The sequence below is a fragment of the Poromitra crassiceps genome (genome assembly GCF_964638095.1).
Source record: "Poromitra crassiceps genome assembly, chromosome: 2".
Taxonomy (NCBI): Eukaryota; Metazoa; Chordata; class Actinopteri; order Beryciformes; family Melamphaidae; genus Poromitra; species Poromitra crassiceps.
Window position 1 is genome coordinate 76852360 of NC_139624.1, and position 14887 is coordinate 76867246.

General features: G+C 45.4%; 1 protein-coding gene and 1 pseudogene across 2 annotated transcripts in view; both read left to right on the forward strand.

Moving 5' to 3' along the window:
• Positions 1–501: 501 nt before the first annotated feature.
• Positions 502–14887, forward strand: part of LOC310800462 (thiamine pyrophosphokinase 1-like) — a gene marked incomplete at its 3' end in the record, with an annotated part of 152684 nt that continues 138298 nt past the window's right edge. The window contains exons 1-2 of the mRNA XM_083663061.1: positions 502–528; positions 3626–3710. Coding sequence (XP_083519187.1) covers positions 3668–3710 — 43 coding nt within the window. The 5' untranslated portion in view covers positions 502–528; positions 3626–3667. The remainder of the gene's footprint in view (positions 529–3625; positions 3711–14887) is intronic.
• On the forward strand, positions 8464–10037 carry LOC310791318 (SPRY domain-containing SOCS box protein 1 pseudogene; annotated as a pseudogene). Its single transcript has 2 exons — positions 8464–8518; positions 9229–10037. The product of its transcript is annotated as an SPRY domain-containing SOCS box protein 1 pseudogene (transcript).

Below are 14887 nucleotides of genomic sequence, written 5' to 3' on the forward strand. Positions count from 1 at the left end.
ACTGGCTGGTCTGTGGGGGTCCTTGACGTTTCACCCAGAGCCGTATAATAGAAGAGTTCTGACATCTCCATTCACTCCAATGGACCAGTTTTTTTCCAGGAAGTAGAAAGTGGAACTCTTCAGTAAAAAAAGCAGCACTGTCGAGTTGCATCAAAATAGACAGTGTTGTACTTTGAAAGGGTTTTTCATCCCTTGAAATGAATCAAATTGTACATTATCAGCTTTATTTTAGCATGCAAAAGTAGCGCGAGACCCATTCCTGGCTGTTCATTGGCTAATGATTCTTGCATTTTGGTCCTCCGCTGACGCCACTCTCTTACTAGAGGACACTAGTTTCACCAATTTGGAAATTTTCAAACCACTCTCAAAAGCTTTTGTTCCACCTTTGGCCTCTAGATGTCCCCATAACATATCCACCTCTTCCATCCCTATGGGGAACTCTCTTTGTGCGCGGACCAAGCGAGCTCGTTGTTTGTTTACAAAAGTAACCAGGAACTGAGACCGACGCTGGATCACTGATGTTTCACGGTGGGTTTTCTTGAATATTTACCAAGAACGAGTATGACAACGTGAAGGTGTGAAATCGGGTTATGAATAGTGACATATAGTTTCTGCCTGTGTCTCGTTTTTTTGGTTTATGAGTGACAGTCTGCCTCTGTCACAAACAGGTGCATCTCGCTTTCCTTCTTGGTCATCATAATGTTTACATGTGATAAACGGAGAGAAGCTGTTGCATGGTTATTGCAGGACTCCACTCACCTCCTGAGGCATTGTATTGAAGTGGTTCTGGTGTTAGAAACATGGCCCCTGGTTAACGTTAATTACACTTCAAAGGAATAGGAACTAGTCTAAGTGTTTTAACCGACTGTTAAAAGAGTCGGTTAACAGTAATCACAGGCTCTTTTAAAGTCTTAAGGTAATAATGATACCCAAGTTGGCTTTAAAGAGCCTGTGATTGTAGACTATAATGTGCTTGTTTAATCAGGCAACACACATGAGGAGCATGTATTTACAGTGACCTGTGTATATATTCAGTCGAGCCTCTCCCTCTCTCTCAGTCTCCAACCTTCTCTGCACATAATTTGAGTGAGCCTGATAAAACCTGGAGGCAAATAAACATTGATTGCCTAATCGATTGCATGTGAATTGTTGCTTTAAATAAATATTGAAAGCTTGTAAATAATTGAACAAGTTTCAGTCTGCGGTTGAAGGCTTTGATATTGTAAGAAATGTAATGTAATGTCCCTTGGCCTTGGTCCCATTCCACACAGACTAGCCTACTATAATTCAAAGAACTGACTGTTAGGTTGTTTATGTCTAAAACGAATGGGTTAAATGAGGACATTATTTCTTGAGATGCTTGACAAAGAGTGCAAAGATATCATCTGGTTTATTAGATGGACTGACTTTTGGATCCATGTTTTCAAAAATAAATAAAAATAAATTAGTTGATATTGCAACAGAGACCCATGCAAGTAAATATGCCTATAAAATCATATGGGGATATTCAGGGTAAAAATGAATGGAACACTATTCTATTCTATTCTATTCTATTCTATTCTGTTCTGCTCTGTTCTGTTCTGTTCTGTTCTGTTCTATTCAATTCACACACTCACACACATATTTCTGTGTGATTCATGCAAATGTTACTGTAACATTATAGCACCAGAATCACTGTAAAAATTAATGGGGCAATCAATAAGCCTGACCTACATCTGAACATCTGTGATGAACATTAACCAGCTTGAATAACAAGTAGTAGGGCTGGGCAATATAGCAATATTATATCAATATTGTGATACATGTTATAAGACTAGATATCGTCTTAGATTTTGGATATCGTAATATTGTGATAATATGGCACAAGTGTTGTACAGTAAAGAGACTAATTATATCCACATTACTAATGATTTTTTTTTAATCAAAAAGCTATTTTGCGAAAGCCAATAATCAGGGAAGAAAACCCTGTCTTTGCATTTCATTTTGATCAGTCGTGTTTTAATAAAAGTGCTTGCGAGATCCCACACATGTGGCTTTGACTTACAACTGAACATTTATCCCACTTTGTACAAAATACCAAGATATGTAATCACCATTCAGCCGAAAAGTACAGATATATCATTTTTGGTCCATATCGCTTAGCCCTAGTTGTACTGTTCAATAACTTGCAAAATAGTCTTAACTAAAACAAAATAGTCTTAACCAGGATCGGGATCCTGCCTGATACAAATCGTGATTATGATATTTTTGCCATATCGCCCAGTCACCAAAACAAGCGTGACTATTTAATAGTCACAAATTACCATCCACTCAGTTAAGTTATGAAAGTGGCTGCTATTATAACACTGCTCAACATTTTTAGGGTCAAGGTATGTTCACAGTAATGCTGATAAAATTCCATTTAGGGGAGTTAAAGTTCAACCCATTGGCATAATTAACATAGCCCAGTTTAGTGCAGGTCAAAAGTTCACCGGAGGTTTGTTTAGTCGTGTGAAAAGCATCTAGACACAGCTTTCTCCTCTCCTCTCCCTCACGTTTTACTCAGTGTGAGTTGGCTGGGTTGTAAAGCTGAACGGTGAGGATGGGCACTGGGCAGCAAGGCAGCCCATGTTTTCCTTCTTCTCTTTAAAGGACACCGATAATCAACCACTTTGTATCATATATAATCTCGGTAATAGAAGCACATGGGCAGTGTTTACCTTCTCTCTGTGTTTTCCTCATGGAGTTTTAGATACATGGGTATTGTTTTTAACTTCAATTGTTAATTTAAAATCGCTATTGGGGAACTCTATAAACGGGCGTCTAGAGCTATGCTTGCTTTATTATGTAAATGTAGGAAATTTGATTTACCAATAGTCAATAGATATTATATTGGAACTTTTTGATAGGCTTGTGACGCCAGTTATGCTGTATGCCTGTGAAGTATGGGGGTTTGAGAAGACGGGTATTCTAGAGAAGCTACATTTGAAATTCCTTAAGTACACACTGAAAGTAAAAATGTCAACCTGTAATAACATGATATATAAAGAATGCGTCATAATGGAGCACTTTGTCAGAGGAGGAAATGAGGAGATCTCTGTGAGGAAAACAGAGAGAGAAGGTAATCACTGCGCACATGCTTATATTACCAAGATTATTAATGATACAAAGTGGGTTGATTATCGGTAAAGCCATCCTTTAAAGTCAAGCTGAACCCAAAAATGACTTTTTATTTTATTTTAGTTCAAATACCTGGGTATTCAGTGCACCAATTTATTAATGTATGCCAAAAAAAATCACAAAAATCAAATTTCTTTAGTTTTTCCACATCAAAAGTTCATTTTTCAAGATTTCATTCATAACCGTAATCTACAGTTTGCTGACGTCACCTAGTACTATCAAATTTCTACCCCATTTCAACCAATCATATCACGACATGGCAGCTGTCAATCAATCTTCATTTCAGGAGAACTTTCTCCTCCAAATGAAGGAGAAAATGGTGCCTAGTCTCTGTAACTTGGCAGCATTTCTAGCCCATAAACTAACTGATAACTTGGCCAGTTGTATCTAACACAATGCACACAGGGAAAAAAAGAAAAAGCTAAAAAGCAAGCAGGATAGTGACAGTATCCCTCCTCTGTTCCAGGTGAGTCGGCCCATTGAAGAGGGCTTTCTGTGGACGCCGGTCATGGATGGAGAGCTGGTGCCTTTGGACTGCCTGCTGCCCTCAGGTACTGTGCATGGAGGAACACAGTCTCACTCAAGCAAGGGTGCAAACACACACATGCACCCAGTCAATCAAATACAAGCACACGCACACACACGCACACGCACACGCACACGCACACACACACACACACACACACACACAGCTTTACTGTCATATCTGTATTCTTCTCTCTACCTCTCCCACACACTGACATTAAGCAATAATACATCACGACAGGCCGTGTTATATATTATGCTTATTATACCACACCTAAGGGTCGTGTGTGTGGTATAATAAGCATATATCACGGTGAAGTGATCTATTGCTTTTACAAAACGGTTACCAAGTATGGCAATATGAAAGTATACTAAACAACTCCGATTTAAATGTGTTAAATCACTGTTTGGACCTGAGCATTACATACGGTAGATAAATACTGTACAGTACAGTAGCTCATGAATCTCTCTCCTAAAAGCTTGCAGTTTATCACAGTTATACTTGTAACAACTTGTGACCTCTGCCAAGGAGGTTATGTTTTCGGTGCTGTTTCTCCATCTGTTAACAGGATTACGGAAAAACTACTTGGCCGATTTTCATGAAACTTAAATTTTGGCGCGGTTCCAATCCGAATCGGGTCAAGGGAGGGGGGCAGGACCAGAGCCGTGTATATAGAAGAGTCGCAACATCTCCATTCACTCCAATGGACCAGTTTCTACTCTCAAGAGTTCCAGGAAGTAAGGTTCTGGATTAAGCAGCACTGTCGAGTTGCAAGTCGAGTTTTTATTTATTTATTTTTTATAAAATTGTACACTATCAGCTTTATTTTAGCATTCAAAAGTAGCGCGAGACCCCTTCCTGACTGTCCATTGGCTAATGAGTCACGCATTTTGGTCCTCCGCGGTTAGGGTTACGATTCAACAAAATTTGCATATCACAGCAGATTGGAGTATTGGTCTTGGTGGAGGTATGCACTCTCCGAGTGCACTTCTAGTTAGTAGTGAGATTGTTTGGCCCAAAGTGTGAAGGCCAGCAGCAATGTCAGAGACAACATATAGCCATAAGACCTGGGCTTTCACAGAGCAGGAAGCTGGCTATAGCTGCCTTTAGCCACTGTTCTGAGGTCAGGGTTTAGGTGAGCTCCCTAATGGTTGGCTGTGGGTGTGGAGAAACATAAGCTGATTGGTTTAGGTGAGCTCCCTCATGGTTGGCTGTGGGTGTGGAGGAACATAAGCTGATTGGAGATCTGAGCCTGAGGGCAGCTTTTACCCAGAGCTGCAAAGGTCAAGAAGAGGATTAGAGTGCAGTCAGGCCTGTAGGGCAAACAGCAGGAACATGGAGTCCTCTGTCTCTCCTCTCTCTCCTCTCTCTGTCTGGTATTAACGCTACAGCTACATTTCTTATTTCAACACAATTTTTGAGATCTGGTTCTGAAGATCAGATTTGATCACGTAAGATGTTGATGTAAAAATACACCCATTTGAGCTAATCAATCCATATTGTGAAAGGGGGCTGCAGCGAGCGGAGCAGAGCATCCTAGATGCTAGCCTAGGTAAACCCAGCCCCCACGTGACCTGCTCTCTCAGTTCCCAGTCACTAGGGTCTAGCGAACGGGCTATTCAAATCGATTGCTGGGGCGATTGAAAGACCCACGCAGACCCGCAGCCAATGAGTGATGGCGTGACTGCCAACATCAGTCCTGCCGTGATCGGCCAATCAGAGAGTGCGTCTTTGTCAATGACGTGTAACAGCTGCAGCGGCTTAGCACTACCTAGCCGTTAGCATTTGGCCTCTCTAAAGCATAGCTCCCGAGCTAGCTACTAGCTATATGGCTAGCTATATGGCTATGCAACTACGTTGAGGAAATTCAAGTGAAAACAGCTGTTAATGTTAATGTGGGAAACATGGTGGAACCGAATAAAAATGTTTTTGTTTGATACAAAACTAGCAGTGTGTGGTATGCCTAGACAACCTACAGTTTGCATATAAAAGTAAGAGAGGTACAGATGATGCAACTGTAACTTTGTTCAACACTATAGCGAAGCATCTACAAGCCCCCACTAATTATGTTAGAGTTCTTTTTATTGATTTCACATCTGCTTTTAATACCATGCAAATACATACACTTCTGCAGAGACTACTCGACCTAGGGGTAAATGGTGGCATCATTCACTGGATCAGAGATTTCCTCTCTGACCGACCCCAAAGAGTCTTGGTTAATGGTTGTGTGTCAGATGAGATTGTGTTGAACACTGGCGCACCACAGGGCACAATTTTTTCACCACCTCTCTTCTCTGCGTACACAAATGAGTTTATGATTGATCAGGGGCACTTTCGTTTATTTAAGTACGCAGATGACATGGCGTTAGTTGCTCTCCTGCAGGAAGGGGACATAGAGAGAGAGAACATGTATTTTAATCATGTTATGAGCCTCCATAACTGGTGCTCTACAAGCTCTTTAGAAATTAATGTTGCTAAGACTAAGGAGCTTATCCTACAGAACAACAAAAATTCAATCCAGCGGCAGCCCATAATCATTAATGGACAAACAATTGAGATGGTCAATGATTTTAAATATCTAGGCACGTACATAGACAGTAGCCTGACCTTTAGAGTGAATACCGACCACATTTAAAAAAAATGCTCACAGCGTCTCCACTTGCTACCAAGCTTAATAATTTTGGAGTGAGCCAAAACATTCTTGAAACAGTGTACAAGAGCCTAGTGGAAAGTATCTTATCTTTTAACATGATCATGTGGTATGGTAATCTGAACGTTAAATGGAGAAACAAGCTGCAGAGAATAGTGAATATGGCCTCTTAAGATCCTAGGGAAGCCACAGAAACAACTGAGTAGTCTGTACGATGAAATAGTCACAAGTAAAGCTGAGAGTATCACTAGCGATCCGTCCCACCCACTTTTTAATGAATTTGAGTTCTTACCCTCAGGGAGGCGGTACAGACAACCGATGGCAAAGAAAAACCTCTACAAGAGGTAATTTGTCCCAGATGCCATTATGGCTTTAAATAAAACTAGGAAGCGATAGACTATGCGATGCTTTTTGTTTATGCCTTTTTGGCGTTGCTGCGGTTTTTTGCACAGTAGGTCTTTTACATTTTATATTTTATATTTTTAATTTTCAATTCTTAATTGACATGCTGTAGATCCGTTGGGTCGTACTGTAAATTCCAAGGTGTACTAAGTCCTTGAAGGTGGATGAATGTGTGTTGACTGTATTGTATTGTATCGATATGTGTACTGTCATCTTTAACACTTTGTATTGTTTTTGTGTTTTTCAAGTTTGTAAGACACGTCTTGGTGAAATCAAAGACAAATTTCCACCTGTGGACAATAAAGTTTTCGTATCGTATCGTATCGTATACTCTATTCTGTTGTATTGTCATGTGAGAATGAAAACAGCTATAGTAATAGTACTTCAAAACAGTGGTTCTCAAAATGCTTCCACATAAGGATCCTTAAACTGAATAATGTGATGCTAGGTCTGTTGATCAAAATAACACCTATATCGAAATCGGATTTTAGCGGACCATACAAGCCGGGGCTTCAGAGCTGATCACCTGGACACATTTTACGGCGAAATTATCTGATAAACTTGTCTGTGCAGCTCTGTGGTGATCAGCTAATGTCTTCATAGCATTGTGATTATGATTTAATGCATTATGGAAGATAAACGCTGGTTTAACATAATTAACACGTTCACTGCCGTTGACGAGATATCTCGTCTTAAAAAAAACGGTTGACTGCCGTTGACGAGATATCTCGTCTTAAAAAAAAAAAAAAAAAATTGACGGTGGGACGTCGATCAACCCCTTTTACATCTCATATTAAAATATGGGAGGTATTGAATGTGTATAATCTATTTTACCGACCCACTAAGTGGCGACAGTGCTCTCCAGACGAGAGAAAGCCAAGCAAAAACAGCCGCGTGAGGAAGCCATTCTCATGAAAATGGATTGGCGAAAACGCTTTCGCTTTCGCGCAGGGAGCTGGCGGTGGGGGATTGCAAATTTGCATAATAGATTACGGGTGGAACACACTTTGAAACACGCAGCATAAATAAGACCAGAATCGCAAAAGCTTCATCAAAGCTCTCAACCGAAACCCCAAGAAACGAGCGAGCCCATCCAGACTCGCCCAAAGAGCGGCCGCCAGCAGACAGGCACAGCAGCAGCAGCAACTCGCTTGTGACATGCCCGCTGCAGAGCCAGGGAGGCAGGAGGAGAACACACACGGAGGGAGGAGTTTGAAGGAGAGGGGGGTTTCCTGCTGTTATGGAGGAAATTACTGTTCAAAACTATTGTTTAGATGTCTGACGTCTTACTGATGCCAAAAATGAATGGTTAAAGTGACTGTTCTATCGAATTTCACAAAAAGGCATTTTTCTCAGCTTAAATTTTCAGACGCTGAAACCATGCTGTATTCAAGTGCTAGTGAGGTCTCCAGACCATAGTTCAAGCAGAAGGCCACTCACGCATAATCCGATCATCCCCTGACGACAGTCAAGTTCTAGCATAACGTGGTCAGTCAAAAGTCCTAGCATGACGTCTGCTATGACATCAAACATGACGTCAGTTAATCCTCATATATATAGCAAGGGTTCTACGTCACCCCTCTCTCTCTGGCCGATCATAGCAGCAGCAGCTCACGGCAGCCCATCTCCCTTGAAGCCGGCCTCCGAAGCGTTGTTTTGCACCAGATCCGCAGACCGAATCAGCACCCACAAGCCTTCTCTACCCGTGGATATTCCCATTCCTGGCATGTCGAGTTCCGAGCCAGAGCAGCCCATGGACTGTGACGGCAGCTTAGACATCGGTCCCCTGTCCCGGACCGGCCACGGAGCGTACTTGCCTTCCGAGGTGTCTGACGAAGACGTTGGCGAAGCGACCGGACCACAGGCTGCCAGCATAGCCCCGACGAGAAGGCCCAGCGCGCGTTCCCGTGGCACGGGGCGCGCCACTGCGACGGCCCGTGTAACAGAAGACGAAGCGCCGCGCCGTGGACGCCCAAGAACGCGTGCGAGCGTGCCGGAGGGAGAGGCCGCTCGGCGCGGACGTGCGAGAGGCCGCGGGCGAAGACCAGTAGAGGCAGCTGCCCCGAGAGCCGGGAGCCGCCGGGGAAATGCAGGCCGCGGGGCCGCCGCGAGACGCCACGTACTTCCTGGTCGCACTGACCTCCAGGCCGCCGCCCCGGAAGCGGAAGCGGCCCCATTCGTAGCTCCGCCGAGCCGACAGGGGTCGTCAAGAACCATTCTGCTGTCCCTGCTAGATAATAGCAGATCTGTAGAAGCTCGTCTGAGGGCCCTGGAAACCCCCCCCCCCCATTCCCCCCACGTTAGCCTCAGCCCAGCAGCAGCCGATCCTGCCCGGGCCATTAAGAGCCATCCTGCTGTCCCTGCTAGATGCTAACAGATCAGTGGAGGCTCGCCTGAGGGTGCTGGAAACCCCCCCCCCCCCCCATTTCCCCCACGCTCGCCTCAGCCCAGCCGGCTCAACAGCCGATCCCGCCCCCGCCCGCGCAGCAAGCCGACGTGCTCCCCACCACCACCCAACCCGCCCGGACGAATACCCTGGCATCCGCCACGCCCCCGGAGCACACCAAGCCCTCCCGGCTGGACCGGCTGCTGGACATGCCGCCCGCCGGCCCGGACGTCCAGGTGCAGCATTCCTGGAACAACGACGACCGCTCGCTCAACATCTTCGTCAAGGACGTCAACAAGCTGGTGCTCCACCGCCAACCCGTGGCGCAGAGCACGGACGCCATCCGCGGCCGGGTGGGCTACACGCAGGGACTGCACGTGTGGGAGATCAGCTGGGCCACGCGCCAGAGGGGGTCCCACGCCGTGGTCGGGGTGGCCACGGGCGACGCGCCGATACATTCGGTGGGCTACACGGTCCTGGTGGGAAACAACACCGAGTCCTGGGGCTGGGACCTGGGCCGGTGTAAACTCTACCACGACGGCAAGAACCACGCGGGCAGAACCTACCCCGCCTTCCTGGAGCCCGACGACACCTTCATAATACCAGACTCGCTGTTAGTCGTCTTGGACATGGACGAGGGGACGTTAGGTTTCATAGTGGACGGACATGACCTAGGGGTGGCGTTCGGAGGACTTAAGGGCAGGAAGGTGTACCCCGCAGTGAGCGCCGTGTGGGGACACTGCGAAATACGAATCCGGTACATAAACGGACTCGATCCGGATCCCCTCCCTCTGATGGACCTGTGCAGGCGCTCCGTGCGGGCGACTCTAGGAAGGGACCGCCTGAGCGGAATCCACGGACTGCCCCTGCCCGCCTCTCTCAAGAGCTACCTGCTCTACCAAGGACGGGGTTGACGACCACAGCACACCGAGCATACCCCGGAGGACCAGTCACCCGTGGACGCGAAAGGACCCATGAGGAAAGTATCAGTACTTCAGCATTTAAACGGGCAATCTACCAGTCCAGTAAAATCAATTCAATTCGAAAAAAGAAAAAAAAAAAAAAAGAAAAAAAAACTTTATTAGTCCCGCAAAGGGCAATTTAAGGCATGAATACTGCAAACAAGCTGTACTCTGTACACATCCAAAAAAAAAAAAAAACAAGACAATAAATACAATAAATGACACTGATAAAGCAAGATCCCTGATTACAGTGTATCCAACACCACAAAGGAATATAGGTGTCAGATCAATACAAATTAATTTCAGTCAATACAATCCAAGTGCATATTAGACTTGTTCAAGGGTTCAAATCAAAAGGTCAAGGTACAGACCTAGTCTAGATAAACTGACCACTTCTCGTACTGTGGCTGTTCACCAGTCGAATGGCCTCTGGAACCAAACCAAACTTCCTTCTGCTTGTTTCGCAGGCAGGCTGTCTAAAGCGCTTTCCTGATGGCATTAAGTCAAAACAGACATGAAGGACACGCGTGGAGTCATTGATTACCTCGTGCGCTTTCTTGAGCACTCGTGCACTACTAAACTGTACTAGGGATCTTTGTGTTTTGCCTATAATGCCTATAATCAGACGTATTCTCATCTCTTTAATACTCCGTCTGCCCGCAACGGCCCGCCCCACCAAACAGAAATACGTTCTTACATTGCTCTGAAAACACCACATGTACCGTAGGTGTCCCTCGTGCTTTGACTAAATAAAGCGAAGCTCACTGACAAGTTATTTGGCCTGTGATCTGACTATTCTACCCAGCGGGCATCTCAGCCTGCCTATTTCCGACGCCTAAGCGGAAATCGCTTCTGGCAAATGGCCAGCGGGAGTCACAATAATAATAATAATAATTATTATTATTATAATAATAATAATTACAACAATAATAATAATAACCACGCAAGGGGCCATTCTAACACCCCTGGCCCACGGAGCTTGTCTGAGCATCAGCTAGAATGAGTGTTACTGCATAACTTCGGACCGAAGCCAGACGGCCCAGGGAATGCTGACGTCTTTCCGTGTTAAGCTACCCGGTCTTAATACACCACTTCCTGTTCTTAACGAATTTCAAAGTAAAATGCCTCTGGCATTTCTTCAGAAGCAGAATCAGAATGACTTAATGATCCCCGAGGGGAAATCGGGACAGGTTACAGTAGCTCGCTCACAGTACACACATAGCTTAAAATAAAATAAACAGTAGTAAATGCAACGCAAATGCAATATTAAGCAATAAGCAGAAAAAACACAACATAGCATAGAATAACTAGTAAATGCGCTAGAAGCAAAAAATAAGTGGAATGTCTAAGTAGCAAAATACAAAATACGTCAGGTAAGTATACATTCCGTGTCAATTATCATTATTGCACCCTGGACTATATTAAGTCGGCTTGCCCTATACGCCACACGTGGCTCAGCCAGGCACAGTTAACCTATCGGCTGGCTCAGTCTCAGGGAGACTGAGCGTCTCCGAGGTGCTCTTTAAGAGAGGCATTAAATAGACTAATGGCCACAGGCAGGAATGATTTCCTGTGCCTCTCCGTACTGCATCTAGGTGGAATCAGTCTCTCACTGAACGTACTCCTGTGTTCGACTAGCACGCCGTGGAGTGGGTGCGAGTCATCGTTCATGATGGAGCGTAGCCTGGACAACGTTCTCTTCTCTGACACCGCAGTCAGAGAGCCCCGCTGCCCCAGCACACAATAGCATACAGGAAGGCACTAGCCCCCTTCTGCCCTTTCTCGTTCATGGCTCACTACGTCAAGCTCAGGCCTCGGACCGGCCCCTCGGCTCCCCTGCTCCTCATCGCACCCCGTCACCACACGACAAGATCCCGGTTCACCCTGCACCTCAAGCAGACGCTCCAGCAATGCAACCCCCGACGAAGGACTACTCCAGCCACTCCTTCAGGATCGGAGCGGCCACCTCGGCCGCCGAGCAAGGAGTGCCCTCCGCCTCCCTCCAGCAAATGGGCCGCTGGCCCTCATCGGCATTCTCCAGCTACATCCGCCCGGAGCAGGCGGCCATACTGGCGGCCCAAAGAACCCTCCTCCCTTAATCGGTGAGCATGGCAACAAACAGTGTCCCGAACTTTAAAATGTCTCGTTGGTGGCGGCTCCCCGTAAGCATGGCGCCCAGTAAGGCGCAGTAAATTCCCCGGCTCATTTTTGGGGGGATAGAGTCGGAGAAAGTCAGGGTAGTTGCGCCAAGGCAGCCAAGTAGGCCAAGCCGGGAAGCGCCAAGCTAAACTTTAATGTACCAAGATCGAAGGCCCGACCGAGTTGGGAGCGCCAGCTGCAAATAGCTGTAAGTCGCTAAAAAGGTCGAAGGCCGGAAAAGTACAATCGCGAAGCGCCAAGGCGGCCAGGTAGGCCAGGCTGGGAAGCGCTATCGCGAGGTGCCTGACCGAGTTGGGAGCGCCAGCCGCAAATAGCTGTAAGTCGCTAAAAAGGTCGAAGGCAGGAAAAGCACGTACCAAGGCCCGACCGAGTTGGGAGCGCCAGCCGCAAATAGCTGTAAGTCGCTAAAAAGGTCGAAGGCCGGAAAAGTACAATCGCGAAGCGCCAAGGCGGCCAGGTAGGCCAAGCTGGGAAGCGCTATCGCGAGGTGCCCGACCGAGTTGGGAGCGCCAGCCGCAAAAATAGCTGTAAGTCGCTAAAAAAGGTTGAAGGCCGGAAAAGTGCAATCAACTACTGGCGCCTGCAGATCTCAATTAACCTCCGGTAATCAGATCTTCCTTTTGGGGGATCTCCGACCTAGCCTATGCAGCTGCCCTCCTCTGCCTCAAGAGCAGCGCCACTGGCCAATGGAGTCAAGCGCCAAAGCATTTGCCATGCATGCCGATTGCTAAATAAAGTTTGTCTAATCCTACCAACTGGCCTCTCCTGATTGAAGTGAGGTCTCCAGACCATAGTTCAAGCAGAAGGCCACTCACGCATAATCCGATCATCCCCTGACGACAGTCAAGTTCTAGCATAACGTGGTCAGTCAAAAGTCCTAGCATGACGTCTGCTATGACGTCAAACATGACGTCAGTTAATCCTCATATATATAGCAAGGGTTCTACGTCACCTCTCTCTCTCTGGCCGATCATAGCAGCAGCAGCTCACGGCAGCCCATCTCCCTTGAAGCCGGCCTCCGAAGCGTTGTTTTGCCCCACCCACCTCCCCAGTCCGCCACCAACGAGTCTTGACTCCTGATCCCCCACGGGGGGGGGGGATCTCCTAGCCTATGCAGGTGCCCTCCTCTGCCTCAAGAGCAGCGCCACTGGCCAATGGAGTCAAGCGCCAAAGCATTTGCCATGCATGCCGATTGCTAAATAAAGTTTGTCTAATCCTACCAACTGGCCTCTCCTGATTGAAATGCCTACATAACTACTAACTCTACAAACTAACTCTTTTTTTTTTTTTTTGTAAATATATTTATTGGGTTTTCCTTTTTTTTTTCACAACATGTATTGACACAAATGCAACATGTACATGTACATACACACGAATACAGAAACGAAACAAAAACAAACCACACACACAAAAAACAAAACAAAAAACAAACCAACAACTATAAAATAAAACCAAAATCAATTAAATTAAATTATTCAAGCATTTCTTACAAGGCACTTACATTCCTGGTGTGCAACTTTCTAGGTATTCTATAAATCGTCCCCATACTTTATGGAAGTTTTGCATTTTCCCTTTGACGGCATAAGTCAATTTTTCCATGGCAAGAACATTGGAAAGACTTTTAAACCACTGTTCAACTGTCGGTGCCTCCGTGCTCTTCCAAGACGTTGCAATACAGTGTTTAGCCTGAAGTGAACAAAGGTTTAGTAACTTTTTATTTGCCCCTGTCAGTCCTAACCCAGGAGGGGGTAACCCCAGAATGAATAGCTGTGGGCAGATCGGCAATGCAACAACAGTAATGTCAGATATAGTTTGTATGACTTTCTCCCAAAATTGCTTAATTTTCAGACAACTCCATAGGCAATGAAATAGAGTACCGACTTCTAGACTACATTTACTACATAAATCAGGATTATTGTTGTCAAAACGATGTAACAGGTATGGAGTAATGTATGTACGCATAATCCATTTATATTGTAGCAGCTTGAATCTGGTATTGATAGTCTGGGTTTGTGCATCATGACAAACTGTCTCCCAGTCATCCTCAGAGATCTCTACCCCGATGTCATTGGACCAAGCCAATCTTTTGTCATCTGAGGATTCTCTGGAATTATCTACCATCAGTTTATACAAACATGAAACCTGGCCATGTCCTTGGAGATGCTCCATTATGGAATTTTCAAGACAAGAGAGAGGAGGCTTACTAGTGGACTGATGTAATGCTGTTAAAATGTAGTTTCTAATTTGTAGGTATTTGAAGAAGTGTTTTGTAGGAATACCATGGTTTCTTTGTAGATCCTCAAAACTGTAAAACACACCGTCTTTATTATAAATATCCATAACTTTAATGACCCCTCTCTCTGCCCAAGATCTAAAGCCAGGATCACCTCTGCTTGGAGGAAATCTACGGTTTCCCCATATTGGAGTAAAACCTGATAGTTCTGATCTTATGTTTAAGTGTGTTTGTACCTTGTACCAGACTTGTATAGTATTTCTAACAAATGGATTATGCGTATTTTTTAACAGGTTTCTCAGTGTATCTGAATAAAGGTATAAATTTAGGGGTAATGCAGATGTAGTGGAATTTTCTATTGAAACCCAGGACGTTGTACAATTGTCTGAGAACCAACACATGGCTGCCC